The sequence below is a fragment of the Spermophilus citellus genome (genome assembly GCF_964194105.1).
Source record: "Spermophilus citellus genome assembly, chromosome: 3".
Lineage (NCBI taxonomy): Eukaryota > Metazoa > Chordata > Mammalia > Rodentia > Sciuridae > Spermophilus > Spermophilus citellus.
Window position 1 is genome coordinate 16760745 of NC_138184.1, and position 15845 is coordinate 16776589.

The 15845-nt window shown below is 57.0% G+C and overlaps 1 protein-coding gene across 1 annotated transcript in view; it reads left to right on the forward strand.

Annotated features, from left to right (window-relative positions):
* KLHL26 (kelch like family member 26) overlaps positions 1-7493 on the forward strand; it is a 28190-nt gene extending 20697 nt beyond the window's left edge. The window contains exons 2-3 of the mRNA XM_081285385.1: positions 2208-2390; positions 4858-7493. Of these exons, the coding sequence (XP_081141511.1) occupies positions 2208-2390; positions 4858-6439 (1765 nt within the window). The 3' untranslated portion in view covers positions 6440-7493. The remainder of the gene's footprint in view (positions 1-2207; positions 2391-4857) is intronic.
* Positions 7494-15845: the final 8352 nt, after the last annotated feature.

Genomic DNA, 15845 nt, shown 5'->3' on the forward strand with positions numbered 1-15845 from the left:
CATCTGGAGCTCCCACCCTGACCCCTGGCCTCTGTGTTGCACAGAGAAGGTGCAGTGCTGGTTGCTGGGCAGAGTCCAGGCAGGGGGTCCCTGGGGTGGGCTGTGGTGGCCAGAGCCATGGGCAGGGCAGGTGCAGGGCGGGCAGGTGGAGCGGCTGACCCAGGGAAGTGCACACTTTGGCCCAGGAGGGGCTTTGGGCAGACGGATTTGGAGCTGCAGTCCAGCCCAGGAGGAGGCTGGGCCTTCCACCTTAAGCGCCATCACCTAGCTATTGTGGGGAGAGACGCTGAGACACCCCTTCCATCCTCCACATCTCTGCTCCTGGCTCCGTTCCCTCAGACACACAGGGCCTGATGGCACAACCCTGGCTGCAGCTGTGACATAAAGCTGACTCTGGATGCTTTGACTGCTTCCGGTCCCCCGCTCCAGGCCTTGGGAAGCTTCAAGGACTGACACAGGCTCACAGCAGCAGTCACGTCCACCAGGCAAGGGAGCTGGATGCGAGGGAGGAGAGGAAGGGCAGGCTGAGGGGGGACCCTTCTCCTAGCAGAGGACAGGCCATGGGGACAAGCTGGAGTCCTGGTGTCCACCTGGACCCTTTTTCTCCCTCTCTCCAGCACCCCAGCGTTGCTCACCAGCCCAGCTGACCGCAGCACCGGGCTCCGAGTTCTTGTGTATTCCTGCCTCCACCCGGTGCAGGCTGCATCCCCAGCAACATGTCCCCTGGCCTGGGTCCCCTGTCTCCTGGGACCCTGAGCACCTGCAGGCAAGGCTGGAACACTGGCTTCTTGCTCTGCCCCACAGCCCCTCCCCGGCCATGGTCAGCCCTGGGCCCTGCAGCCCCTCTGTCCACCTTTTCCTGAGGGTCTCTGAAGGGCAGCTGAGGCGGGCAGCCCATGAGAGGTCAGGGAGCTCTGAGCCCAGGGACCACTGTGAGCGAGCGCCAGCTTGCCTGCCTCTGTTGCCAGGTCCTGGACCCTCGGGCTTGTTTGGGGCCGGCGGACAGAGGGCCGGGGAGCCTTCCCGCTCCTCCCGCTTTCCTGGAAGGGCCAGTGCCTGTGTTCCTGGCTCTCTGTGGGCAGGCGCAGTCCAGGGAGAGGGCGGGCAAGTCCCAGAGGGCCTGGAGCCTGGGGGAGAGCCGAGTGCAGGGAGGGGGAGTGGGGCGTGCTGGGGGTCCAGGGGGTCCTGGAAGTGGTTCTTTTGTGTGTGTGTGTGTGTGTGTGTGTGTGTGTGTGTGTGTGCTGGGGATCGAGCCCTGGGGCACTTTACCACTGAGTAACACCCCAGGCGTCTTTACTTTTTTATTTTGAGATGGGGTCTCACAAAGTGAGGCTAATCTTGAACTTGGGATCCTCCTGCCTCAGTCTTCTGAGTGTCTGGGATTACAGGCGTGTGCCAGGCCCCGTGCTCCACCTGGGAGATGTTCTTGACAGCAGTGTCCCCCTCCTGTGGTGTTCTGAGGATGAAGTGCTGTGTTCAGAAACTCTTCATTCATGACCTGCTGAGTAAAAGCTTCCCAAAATGCAGGCTGGTGGGGGAGCTCAGTGGTCGAGAGCTGGCCTGGCCCTGGCGTGTGCGAGGCTCTGGGCTCCATCCCTGGCCCTGGAAGATAATTCCCTAAATGGAACAGCAAAGGGGTCAGCGGGAGGCTGGAGAGGAGAGGGTGGGGACGGGTGAGGTGATGGCCGGACTGCGGCTGGCCTGGTGTGCTCTGAGGGCTGGGGCTGGGGCAGGGTTTTCACAGGACCCGAGAAGATCCCATGCCCTTTTCTCTTTTATTGAGGTGCAATTCACATAACACAAAATGATGATTTTTTTCCCCATGAAATCCACAAAAAAAATGCCTGGGATGGAACCCAGGGCTCCACACGTGCTGGGCGAGCGCTCCGCCACTGAGCCCCACCCAGCCCCAGACTGGGGTAGCGTGGACACCTCACTGGCATGGCCTCCATCTCATTCCAGAATGTCTCATCACCAGGTGGAGACGCCTCGAAGCACTGAGCATTGGTGTCTCCTTCCCGCCCCGTCGGCTCCCGGTCTGCTCTCCGTCTCTGTGCTGGGCGCTTCCTGGGGGAATCATGGCTTCACACTCTGTGGCCTCTGTGTCTGGCGCCTTTGACTTGGCGTCGTGTTTTTGAGGTCCTTTTGTGTGTACCAGGACTTCAAGGCCCGTGAGCCACGTCACCCCCTCTCTGTTCTCCCCCCAGCATGGCTGATAAGAACGGGGCCCTCAAGTGCACCTTCTCGGCGCCCGGCCACAGCACCAGCCTCCTGCAGGGCCTGGCCACCCTCCGTGCCCAGGGCCAGCTCCTGGACGTGGTGTTGACCATCAACAGAGAGGTCTTTCATGCGCACAAGGTGGTCCTGGCTGCCTGCAGCGATTACTTCAGGTGAGTGCGGGCCCTGGGAACTTGGAGGGGGGACAGGGTGACAGCAGTCACCTTCTAAGAAGGGGCCCATCTCAGCACCAGCCGGAAATGGCTGTGAGGGAGAATGGCTGGTGTCGGCTTGGAGAGAAGCCCCCTGCCTACTAACCCTGCCCGCTTCTCCTTGACTCTCATTCTTCTGGGGCTCAGCATGCTTGGGAGTTTGTGGCACCTGCTTCATGGCCTCCGCCCTGGGAGGGTCCCGGCTCAGCCAGGCTTGCTTTCTTGTTTCCATCCTGGGACTGAACCCAGAGGTGCTTAACCACCGAGCCACGTCCCCAGTCCTAGTTTTAAAATATTTCATTTAGAGATGGGTCTCTCTGACTTGCTTAGGGCCTCACTGAGTTGCCGAGGCTGGCTTAGAACTCACCCTCCTCCTGCCTCAGCCTCCCAAGCTGCTAGGATTACAGGCGTGCGCCACTGCACCCTGCTAGGCCAGGCTTTCAGTCCAAGTCTTCATTGGACAATTGCCCTATGCCAGGTGCTGATCTAGGCCTCACGGATCTAGCAGGTACAAAACGGGCCCAGGTCCCTGCCTCCATGACACCCCCAATCAATCACACCTAAAGCAGAAGAGCTGGGGGACTGGAGGGGCCCCAACAGCCCTCATGTCTTGCTGACCCCATGTGTTGGGGTCTGGATGAGGCTCTTCTGTGCCCTGCATGGTGGGTGCTTCCTCCGTGCAGTAGCCAAAACCTTGGTGGGCATGTGGCTCTGTCCTTCCCTGTGCCGTGGCTGGGCCAGAAGAGACGGCCCCTTGGAGCTACATGGGCAGGGAGGTTCCTCTTCCCTATCGGGGGCTGTCATGGGGCTAGAGATGGTCTCCCCGTTCCCTTGGGGACAAGTGGGTGAGCCTCCTAGCTGCCAGACTGAGCTGGGCGGCCCTGGGAGCCGCTCCTGGGCTCACTTCAGCCCAGGTGTGTCTGGAGCCACACATCCCCACGCCCGCCGCCTGCCCGGTGGCTCAGCAAGGCCATTGTGGGGAGCCACAGCCGCCAAGCCAACTGGGGCGCCGTTTCTATTTTTACTCTGGATTTGGGGACGGGTGGGCCAGCCCAGCCAGCAATGCCCTTTAAAGGCTCCCCCGCGCTGGCACTGCAGCCGCAAGACCTTAAAAGGCAAAACTCCTTCCCGTCGCCTGCGACAGCCTCAGTCTTCCTCACGATGCCCCAGGGCTGGCGGGGACTCCAGGGGACAGGCCTGGGAGCTGGTGCTCACTGCTCCTAAGAAGCCTTGGGTGCTGGGCAGCTTGCTGGGCAGTGGTTAGCTGGTGGCACCTCACAGCTGTCCTCTTGCTGTGGTCCCAAGCCTGGCCCACACAGGTGCCACTAGGGCACAAACATCTAAGGGGCAGTGAAGAGCAGAGTTCCCCTCCCCTCAGGGCCCATCGGGGACAGTGCCCTGGTGTGGAATGCCAGCCTGCCCCGAGGGACCTGCCCACATACTGAGCAAGCCCTGGGTGGGCACTGGGGCGGCGGAGGCTTTGAGCCCCAGGCTTCCCCAGTGTCCTCCTGCCTGGGCCCGTGTCCCTTTACCAGCTCTCTCTCATGTTGGCTCCCGCCTCTCAGAGCAGAGCAGCGGGGTCACAGAGCTGGGGTCCCTAGCTTGGAGTCTCACATTGGGCTGGGGACTCTGGACTATGCTTGGAGCAGGGAGGTGCTTCCGTGTTCCTGGGCTCTCCCTGGAGACAGCAGTGGCCCCCTGCATGGCCTCCAGGAGTTGTCCCATTCCAGGGGACCCTTGTTGGTGGTTGCCTGGGCCCAGGCTGGGGAGCTGGAGCTGCTCGTAAAGGCAGTGAGCAGCTAGGGACTGGGCTTTGCAGACCGGGGCAGGACACCTGTGCCTCGCTTGTGTCCTGAGCTTAGGTGGCTTTTCCCTTGGAGCCTTTGCTCCTCTGAGTCAGCTGGGTTCCAGCAAGTCGCTTGTTGGGTGAGGCTGACCTGGGCCCGCTGCTCCTGCAACTCTGAGCCAGGGCCAGGATCTAAACTAAGGACTCAGGCAGTGCCCCCTGCAGGGGCCGCTGGGAGTCACTGTTTCTGGAAGGAGGCACCACTGGGGTGGACTCAAACTCTTTTTTTTTGGTACCAGGGATTGAGCTCAGGGGCACTCGACCACTGAGCCACACCCCTAGCCCTGTTTTGTATTTTATTTAGAGACAGGGTCTCACTGAGTTGCTTAGGGCCTCACATTTGCTGAGGCTGGCTTTGAACTTGCCATCCTCCTGCCTCAGCCTCCCAAGCTGCTGGGATTACAGGCGTTTGCCACCGTGCCCGGCAAAACCCTTTCTTTCCTTGCTTGTTCTTCCTGAGAGTCCAGCTCCACTGTCTTCCTGCTGGCTGCGCCCTGCGTTCCTGTCCCTCCGCCAGACTGTTGCTGGTGGAGAGGGCTTCCCTTGGCCACCCCCAGCCCATACTGTGTTTCCATCCCTCAGGGCTATGTTCACTGGAGGCATGAGGGAGGCCAGCCAGGATGTCATTGAGCTGAAAGGCGTGTCTGCCCGCGGCCTGCGGCACATCATCGACTTCGCCTACAGCGCCGAGGTGACCCTGGACCTCGACTGCGTGCAGGACGTGCTGGGCGCCGCGGTGTTCCTGCAGATGCTGCCGGTGGTGGAGCTGTGCGAGGAGTTCCTCAAGGCCGCCATGAGCGTGGAGACCTGCCTCAACATCGGCCAGATGGCCACCACCTTCAGCCTGGCCTCGCTCAAGGAGTCCGTGGACGCCTTCACCTTCCGCCACTTCCTGCAGATCGCCGAGGAGGAAGACTTCCTGCGCCTGCCCCTGGAGCGCCTGGTCTTCTTCCTGCAGAGCAATCGGCTGCAGAGCTGCTCCGAGATCGACCTGTTCCGAGCCGCCGTCCGCTGGCTGCAGCATGACCCGGCCCGGAGGCCACGCGCCAGCCACGTGCTGTGCCACATCCGCTTCCCGCTCATGCAGTCGTCGGAGCTGGTGGACAGCGTGCAGACGCTGGACATCATGGTGGAGGACGTGCTCTGCCGCCAGTACCTGCTGGAGGCCTTCAACTACCAGGTGCTGCCCTTCCGGCAGCACGAGATGCAGTCTCCACGCACGGCCGTGCGCTCCGACGTCCCCTCCCTGGTCACCTTCGGTGGCACCCCCTACACTGACAGTGACCGGTCCGTCAGCAGCAAGGTGTACCAGCTGCCCGAGCCAGGCGCCCGGCACTTCCGCGAGCTCACGGAGATGGAGGTGGGCTGCAGCCACACGTGCGTGGCCGTGCTGGACAACTTCGTGTACGTGGCCGGGGGCCAGCACCTGCAGTACCGCAGCGGCGAGGGCGCCGTGGACGCCTGCTACCGCTACGACCCGCACCTGAACCGCTGGCTGCGCCTGCAGGCCATGCAGGAGAGCCGCATCCAGTTCCAGCTCAACGTGCTGTGCGGCATGGTGTACGCCACGGGCGGCCGAAACCGCGCCGGCAGCCTGGCCTCGGTGGAGAGGTACTGCCCCCGGCGCAACGAGTGGGGCTACGCCTGCTCGCTCAAGCGCCGCACCTGGGGCCACGCCGGGGCCTCTTCTGGGGGCCGCCTCTACATCTCGGGGGGCTACGGCATCTCGGTGGAGGACAAGAAGGCGCTGCACTGCTACGATCCCGTGGCCGACCAGTGGGAGTTCAAAGCACCCATGAGCGAGCCCCGGGTGCTCCACGCCATGGTGGGCGCTGGTGGCCGCATCTATGCCCTTGGTGGCCGCATGGACCACGTGGATCGCTGCTTCGATGTGCTGGCTGTGGAGTACTACGTGCCCGAGACGGACCAGTGGACCAGCGTGACCCCCATGCGGGCTGGCCAGTCGGAGGCCGGCTGCTGCCTGCTGGAGAGGAAGATCTATATCGTGGGGGGCTACAACTGGCGCCTCAACAACGTGACGGGCATCGTGCAGGTGTACAACACGGAGACGGACCAGTGGGAGCGGGACCTGCACTTCCCAGAGTCCTTTGCAGGCATAGCCTGCGCCCCTGTCCTGCTGCCACGCGCAGGGGGCAGGAGGTAGTTCCTTGGACTCCTGGGATCCTGGCCCAGCTGCATGTGGTCTCCCAGCCCGCCTGGCAGGCACAGCTGGGCAGGAAACCTCAGGCACACACCACCCCCCCCCACCCCACCCCCCGCTGGCCTCCAGGGGCCTGCTGAGCTGAGGGGCTGGGCACCCTCTTGAGGCAGATCCTGGCTCTGAGTCCAGCCCAGGGGCCCAGCCCCAAAGGCCACCACATCATGGCAACAAGCTCATGCCCCAGGTGGTTCCCTTACCCAGCCTGCAAGTCCTGCTATGGGGGCAGCCGGGCTCCTCCTGGTGTCATTGTGTGGCTCTGCTTCCCTTCCCTCCCGTCCCCACCCAGCTCTGCCTGCCTGTGGTTCAGATGCTCAGACGTGAGCCCATGAACACCGAATGCCAGGCCCCTGGGATACACCTCCCCGCCCTCCTGAGTCGTCCAAAGTCTCCCTAACATGGGTGCTCTCAGGGCAGGAGAGGCAGCTTCAGAGCCCCTGGGTTGGGCTGATGGATGGGGAGGGCCTCTCTGCTTCCCCAGATGTGCTTGCCCAACCCTTTCAGCCTGAGCTGCCGCGAGGCCTCTGCCTGCGTCCCCCTGCCTGTCCTGGGCCCCTGCACCTTAAGGGCCCCTGCTCATCTGCTTGCAGGAGAAACCACAGCTGACTCCCGGAGGCAGCCCTGAGGGCGCTGGGCCCTCCATTTGGCGCTGAGCATCACCCAGGGCCTGAACAAGGGTGGCTGGCCAAGATGCCCCATCTGCTGCCTTGGCTCTGGGTGGCCAGGCTGTCCCTTCCCACGGTGGAGAGGACACCAGCCCAGGCTCCAGAGTGCTTCTGCATCCCGCAGGGCTGTGGACAATTTTGATTCCCCTCCCTCAGCCCAGCCCAGCCCTGGTTTTAGGTCAACACACCACCAAGCCTGAGGCCACCCTTGGGCGGGCGCTGGGGCTGCTCCTTCAAGGGCTTTGCGGTATCTCTGGCCACATTTGTTTTGGTGTCTCACCCTCTAAACGTCTTCTTTTTGTTTTGTTTTACTGTTCTTTTTTTTTTTTTTTTTTTTTTTTAGAAGCCAGCACTGCTGTCTTCTAAGTGAGGTTCATACTCTAGGGCCAACTTAAAGTGTCTCTTCTGCTGCTAACAGAGGATGGATGTCGAGTTTTGTGACCCGCTCACGGTGTAAAGGATTAACCTCATACCTCAGCCGCCGTCCTTCCCTAATGTCTCCCTTTATTTAATAAAAATGTTATGGTGAAAAGATGGAACGGCCTGCGCTGAGCCTGTGCAGCTTGGGCCTGATTGGTCACAGATTCTGCTGTGTGTGTCCTCCGTGAGTTTGGGGCTCCTCTCCCCTGCCCCAGCCTTTTCCCTCATTGCCAGGAGCTAGGGGTGGGGGGCTGGGTCTTGGTTCAGGGGGACAAGGACAGTGGGAAGTTCTGTTAGGACGTCCACCTGGGCCCAGGGTGGGGCAGCCTTGGAGGGAGGCTCCAAGGAGAGTCTTTCCAGTTTCCTGGCCCCTGCCACCAGGCAGCAGCCCCCTCCCCGCAGGTCCCGTCTTTCCATCTGCGTAGTCTCAGGGACCAAGGCAGATCAGGCAGCCTGGGAGCCCCTCTCCCCAGGGGACGTGCTGGGGGAGACACAGGCAGGTCCTACAGGAAGCGTGACGTCATCGTTCCTCCATATGGGCCTGAGAGCGCCTCCAAGAGCCCCACACCCCAGGCCCTGCCAGGCACCCAGCTACATAGAGCAGGCCACTGGGGGCTGCTGGCTGGTGGCAAATGCCTGACATCCTGGACAGACTTCCAAGAAGGGATGGCACTGGGATCATTCTGCAAACGCAGGTCTGTGTGAGTGGCCTCCCCCGATGTTCCAGCACCCCTGTGCAGCTGCCCTGGGCCCCAGGGTGAGGCTGGAGGCGGAGCAGTGCTGAGATGGGAACTTGGTTGGGAACCTGGAAGGAGCCCATGCTGCCAGGGGCATCAAACCAAAGCCGCTGTCCCAGGGGACTCCTCAGAACATTCCCGCCCCATCCCCGCCCCAGCTCCCCAAAGAGAGCGCCTCGCCGTTGGAGGCACAGCCCCTTCCGGGGGTAGGGAGAAGCCTTTGCCAGCTGCAAGTCCCCCAGATCAGCTCACACCTCAGAACATCTTGTCCCCAATGAGCTGGCAGGGGTGCCGGCCGCGGGAGGGGGCGCTGCCGTATCTAACCCGGTCGATTGTGCAGAACCGTCTGAGCCGGTTCATGGAATGTTCTCCGGGGCCCCCTGCCCCTCCCTCGGCCCCCATCCTACCCCCGGAAGAAAGGAAAATTATTTTTTGTATTGTAAACTTTAAACACGAAAAAGCTGTTTTTAATTTAGCAGAAACTGGCTCGAATCTTCACTTTGTGAACGTTTGTGTCCTTCAGAGAGAGGCGGAGCACGCCTGCGCACACCCGCGCTCGCACACCCTCACCGGCACACCTGCCTGCGTGCACCATGGCCTGCACACTCGTGTGGTCCTGCTGTGCACACGGGTGTGCTTGCTCTGGCTCACGCCCTCTGTGACACCTCGCATCCTCGCTCACATGTGCTTAGACGCGAGCTCACAGGCACAAGTTCACACGAGTTCGGGCCCTCGGACCCCCCTCCCCCCGTCTGGTGTCCCAAAGGGACCTGGAGCCCTGCACCTCCCTGGCCCTGGGCTTCCAGACGCGCTGCTTCCTGGCTGCGGCCTGGACGTGGACTCGAGCCTCCCTCCACACCTGGTTTAGGCTGTGGGAAAACATTCTCCTGAGACGGAGGAGGCAGGCCCGCCAGAGGGAGGCCAAATGTGACTTCTGGGACCTCGCAACAAATGAGGGCCAAGGGGGCCTCTGGGGAGCCCTGTGAGGTGGGAATCCATCCTGGACCTGGCCAGCTTGGAAACCCGCCCCTGGCTCTGTCTCCAAGAAACAGACTCCAGCTCCTTGTTTCTCACGGGCCCTGGAGATTGGCTCTGCACAGTGGAGCCTCCGGACCCTGCCTCACAGCAGCTTCGCACCCAGCGAGGCTCAGGCACAGAGAGGGCGTGGCCCAGGGAGCAGAGCACAGGGGAGAGGCCCTGGGGTGAGAAGGCCGGAGCAAAAGCCTCCATCACCTCAGCATTTGTGGGCACCACTTGTGTTTGGGCCTCCCGGGTCAAGAAGAACTGGCGGGGGGCTGTTTAAGGCCCCCAGCTTAGTTCTTGTCTGCCTGTCATTCTCATGGCCTATCCTGCTGGTGGCCAACCCAGCAGCCGTAACTCACCAACAAAACCCTGATATGGTGCCAGTAGCAACGTGCCCAGCCTCAGGGGTTGATTTAAGATTCAGCTGAGCCATTCTTGGCAATGCTTTTTACCGGGGTTGTTTTCAATCCGGGCATGTTTCCCAGCTCTGGCCAGAAAGTTTTAAGGGGTTGGATGTTTCTGGACAAGGGAGAGACCTTGTTGCCCCCTCCCTTTCCTTACTGCTTCATATGTGGATGCAATGCCAGGAACTTCTGCAGCCATCTTGTGGCCATGAGGAGCAAGTTAAGAGATGCTTTTTGGGGCTGGGGTTGTGGCTCAGTGGTAGAGTGCTTGCCTCACATGTGTGAGGCACTGGGTTCAATTCTCAGGACCACATATAAATAAGTGACTAAAATAAAGGTCCATTAACAACTAAATATATATATATATATATATATATATATATATATAGAGAGAGAGAGAGAGAGAGAGAGAGAGAGCCCTGAATCACACACAGGGTCACCAATGCTATCATGGCTCTTCTGACCTCTGGATTCCTTGTTATGAGAAATAATATCTGTGCTATTTAAGACACTCACAGTCAGATATTCTGATACTTGCAACAAAATAGTTTCAAATTTATAATATAAAATGTGACAGAGGCTAGAGTTTCTCATGGTAAATGAGTCAGGGTTTTTACTTGTAAGCAACAGAAGCTGATGGGGGCCAATTTAAGCAGTGGAAGTACATGTTAGAAAACTGACAGGGCTGGGGGTGGAGCTCAGTGGCAAAGCACTTGCTCAGATCACGTGAGACCCTGGGTTCAACCCCCAGCACTGCCAGAAACCAAAAGAGAAAAGTGTAGCTCACAGAAGCCACAGGACAGGGGATTTCAGCTGAGGGTAAAATAATGTCAGGGGCCAGGGCGGTGATGATGCTCCTGCCACCACTGCCCAATCCAGATGCCTCCATTGGCACTGCCATCTGTCCTTGGCATTCAGCCATCATGGCCCCTGGAACCACTACAGAACTGGATGGCCCTGCCCTGACACTGTTTCTTTGTACCGCTTGTCCCTGAATGGAAATGTCCTGCTAGCCCAGCGCTCATCTTAGGCCAACATCCCAGGCACTTGGGGAGTAGAGACAGTAAGTATGTGAGTGTATCTGTCAGCTACTGCTGCGTAGTGAACAAGCCCATCTCAACAGCACTCAATGAGTGTTTGTTTTTCACGTCTGAAGTGAGCCTTAGGGTGCTGCTGCTGGGCTAGCCTTGGCTGAGCAGCTCTGCTTCCACATGCAAGGCCAGGGTGGGCAGAGGCTCTTGCTTCCCGGTCTCACATTCTCCGGGGACCAGCAGCTAGCCACAGCAGGGTCTCCTCCTCCTCCTGAGGACAAGTGGAATCCCCTGAGGCCTTCTAATTCTAGACTTGCGACTTAGATGCAATTGCACCTTCCCGTGTCTTTAGCCAAGTAAATCACATGGCTGAGCTGAGGAGGAGGAGTGGGGAAGGTTCCTCCATCTGGCAAGAGCTGCCAAGTCCCATGGCTGAGGACACGGTCTCAGGAATGAGTGGGGGAATCGGGGCCCACAGTTCCATTAATCGCCATTGCCCTGGGGGCGTCCGTTACAGAGGGCTGACTCCCCAAGTTTGAACAGGAACCCAGACGTGGACAACCAGAAAGGGAAGCCGGCCCTCCTCTGCCGCACCTTGGCCCCTGGAGGCAGGGAGGGGGAGCCTCTGGATTTTTGTCCGGTGGGCGTGGTGGTGGGTGTCCTGGGCATCGGGAGGATCTGGATGGCGAGGCCAGCTGAGGCTCAGCTGGGTTCAGGCGGAGGCCTTGTGGGTGCTGTTGGTAGCCCATCCCGGCTGCCCCTTCACGGGAGCCTTTGGGGCCCCTCAGAGGTGACCCCCGAGTCCCGCCCACTCAGCTTCAGCCCTTGCTGCCCTTTGTGGTGACCCCACCTTGTTTCACCTCCTGCTCCACCTGGAGCCTGGGCTGGAGGGCAAGGGCCTGGTTCTCACCCCACACGTGTTCTGCCATGAGGTCTGCACATTTGTTTGTTCATTTTTTTTTAAATTTTAGTTTTAGGTGGACACAATATCTTTATTTTATTTTTATGTGGTGCTGAGCATTGAACCCAGTGCCTCACGCATGGTAGGTGAGCGCTCTACCTCTGAGCCACAACCCCAACCCGTTTTTTTATTTCTTTTTCTTTTTGTGTGGGGATTGAACCCAGGGGCATTCGACCACATTCCCAGCCTTTTGTATTTTATTTAGAGACAGGGGCTCACTGAGTTGCTTAACACCTTGCTTTTGCTGAAGCCTCAGGCTTTGAACTTGCAATCCTCCTGCCTCAGCCTCCCCAGCGCTGGGATTACAGGTGTGCGCCACCACGCCCGGAAGTTTTTTCCTTTTTCTTTCTCTTTTTGTCTTTGCTGAGCTGGGTCTGGAACCAGGGCCCCACACGAGCTAGGCAAACACTCTACCACTGAGTCACATCTCTGGCCCCGTGTCTGAATTTTTTGTCTTCTGTTGGGACCTTACCTCTTTCTCCGTGATCAGACCTTATCCCTTTCTTGTGTCACCTCTTTCTTTTTGTTTTTGGCGGCACTGGGGATGGAGCCCAGGGCCTTGAACGTGCTAGGCAGGTGCACACAGCCCCGGGTTACCCTCTTAAAACTCTCTGACAGTAGCCTGGTTTGGAAGTCAGAACCGGGCCCTGGATGGTTTTCCTTTTTGCCTCCCAGTTCCAACGGCCCTAATTCACCTCGACACAGTGTGGTACCCCAAATAGACTAAGATCCCATATAAGGAAGAGCAAGAAAGCAAAGCGTAAACCAACATCTTCAAGAAGCGTTTTGCTTCCCTGGCAGTTAGTGCCCATGATGAAGCAGGCGCTGGGCTAAGTGCTTTCGTGCGTTATCTGTTTAATCTTCCCCAGAGTCTGGTATGAAGAGTGCCATTATCCACATTTAACTGGGGAGGATAGTGAGTCTCAGAGAGGTGATGACACTTTCCCATTGTCACACATCTGGACAATCAACAAAGCTCGGACAAAAGACTAATAGTAAACAAAGACGAATGGGGGGAGAGAAAGGGAGAGAGAAGGGAAAGCATATGGAAATGGTAGGAGACCTTCAATGATACACAAAATTATAAGAGGTTATGAGGGGCAAGGGGGAGGGGGGAAAAAGGGGAGAATTGAACAACAGCAGAGGAGGTAGAGAGGGAAGATGGGAGGGGAGGGGAGGGGGGATAGGAAAGGTAGCAGAATACAACAGTCACTAATATGCCATTATGTAATAATGTGAGTATGTAACAGTTGTGATTCTGCAATCTGTATTTGGGGTAAAAATGGGAGTTCAAAACCCAATTGAGTCTAATGTATGAAAGATGATATATCATGAGCTCTGTAATGTTTTGAACAATCAATAAAAAAAATAAAAAACTGGAAAAAAAAAAAAAAAAGCTCAGACTGCAAGCTCTCAGGAGTTTAGGTTTTTATTTAACTATGTTGAGAGGCTTGCTGTGGCCCGGATGCAGAGGGGAAAGGTGTTCCAAGAGGGCAGCCTATGCAAAGGCCTTGAGGCAAAACAGAGCAAGGCTGGAGTAGAGGGTGTGAGAAAGGGCAGAGGCGATGTTGGTGGAGTTGATGGGGAAGGAATGGAGCCAGGTAGAGTTAGGAAGCTGAGGAGAGAGAACTAGATTTGGGAGGCAGTGGGAAGTGGTTTATGAAATGTGCTTCATAACTCAAGCAAAGCTCTTTAGCAACTGATTAGCTGAAGAGTGACCCAGGGCAGATCGGCCCTAGAGGGAGGGACTCCAATCTCTTTGGGGATCAGATAGGTTTTCTAAAACACAGAACACTGGAGGTGTTTTTTTTTTTTTTTTTTTTTTTTTTTTTACTTTTTATTTGTAGTTGGACACAACACCTTTATTTTACTTATTTATTTTTATGTGGTGCTGAGGATCGAACTCAGGGCTTTGTCTGTGCTAGGCAAGCACTCAACCACTGAGCCACAACCCCAGCCCTGGAGGTGGGTTTTGATGGATGAATAGGAGATTCCCAGGGAGAAAATCATTCAGCAGACACTCTGTGTCCCACCTTGTGCCTAGTACAGTGTCAGCTCTGGGTTCCTAGGGAAACAGAGTCAACACAGGTAAGTCTAAAATGAGGCCCAAAGTTCTCAGACTTTCAGGGAATAATAACCGAGCCTTAAAAATAAAGAATCGTGAGCTGGGCGTGGTGGCACAGGCCTGTAATCCCAGCGGTTCAGGAGGCTGAGGCAAGTTCAAGGCCAGCCTCAGCAATTTACTGAGGCCCTAAGCAACTCAGCGAGACCCTCTCTCTAAATTAAAATATAAAAAGGGCTGGGGATTTAGCTCAATGGGTAGAGTACTTGTCTCACATGCCCAAGGCCATGGGTTCAATCCCAGCACCAGAAAAATCAATCAATCAATCAATCTAGAAATTAAAAAAAAAAAGAAAAAAGGAATGGCGTGTGTCGGTGCCCTCGGAGTCGGGGTGTGCCTAAGAAGGCTGAACGTACTTTCACCCTCTGATCTCAGCTCAGTGAGCGGGAAAGCAGACAGGGCCCCAGAAACAGCTGCCTTTGAACAGCTGGGTCACGGGTCCAGACTCTGGGGTCACTTCCAACAGTCCTTTAAGGAGGGTATCTCAGAAGAAAAGTGAGCAGGCGCCTGCCATGGAAGGATCTGGGGGACAGCAGTCCAGGCAGAGGGAGCAGCACAGGGGAAGAGGACAGGGTGGCTGGGGGGGGGGTCAAGGGCGCACAGGCCTTTGGGGGCTCAGGACTGGAACTGGTTGGCTGGGCAGCAGTGACTTCTGTTGATGAAGGTGGGAGTGAAGACCTCAGGATGGGTCCTGGGTGGGGGGGTAGCCCTCCTCCTGCCCCGGGGTCAAGGGAGCAGGAAGGAGGGCTTTGGTCACTGTCTGGCCATTGTGCAATAAGCAGCCGGGAGCTTCCTCTGACTCATCTCCAGGGTTGGGGAAGGATCAAATTACATGCCCAGCTTGGGGTGAATGGGGGTGAGCAGGGTGAGCTTTGGCCTGGGTCCTGAATGTGGGGGCGTGGCCCCTTGTTGATATCCAGCAACCTCTGCTGCCTCCCAAATCTTTCCTCCTCTATCTTTCTGGGTCCAGAAACTGGCTTCCTGCTGATGCATGTGAGTGACTAGGGTAACCGATATTTAATACACACTTATGAGCCAAACAGGTGACATGCATTAACTTCATTTAAACCTTACAAAACCTGGGATGAGGAAGGAAGCTGAGCTCTACTGTCAGGACAGATTCTAGCCCTGGTTCCCATGCTGAACTTGCTCTGGGAAGCTGCTGTCCCTGTCCCAGCTCCATTTCTATTTCATCTCTGACCTCAAGTGATGATAACAAGAACTAGATGCCACATTTATAGCATGCTGCCTTGCACCTGACGCATAGAAGCTGCAGTCGCATCTGTGCCAGGGATAGAAAAATGGACTTTAAATCACTTTAAGCAAAAAAGGGAATACATTTTTGGCTCATATAACTGAAAAGGCAAGGATGTCTAGCTTCAGGCACAGCTGGATCCAGGAGCTCAGAAAATGTCTGTTGCTACCTTTTGGTTCTGTTATCCTCTCTGCATGGGCCCACCCTCTATATACGGTGACCTCTGGCACTGAAGACCTGTACTAGTCTTGGGGGAGGGTTGTCTTCATTTTCCATGGTTCAAACAAAAATTCCAGAATTACATTGCACTGTCTGGTCTGAGCCAAGCATTATGGCCAGAGCAAGGGGCTGTGCTGATTGGCCAAAACTTCCATCTTAGGGAGACATGTCTTAGGGAGGAAGAGCAGTGAGGACAGCCCCATGCACACCTCAGATGCTGAAAGTCTGACTGGGTTTCCCAGAAGGATCACTGTTGATGTCATAAAGGGTGGGGAAGGGTGGTTTGGCAAAAAGAGGTGAAGTCTATGAAATGCTCAAAATCATATGAACATGAAAGAAAAACAGGGCAGCAGCAAAGGCCTGAGCCATTCCAAATGCAAATCTATGTATATAAATGTATTTAATATGGACATTTTATCGACCCATTGTAAAGAGCAAATAAAAGCACTCTTGGAAAGTGTTGGCGTCTCCCCATAATCAGCATTCCCTCTGTCATCTCTCTCTAGTACAAATGT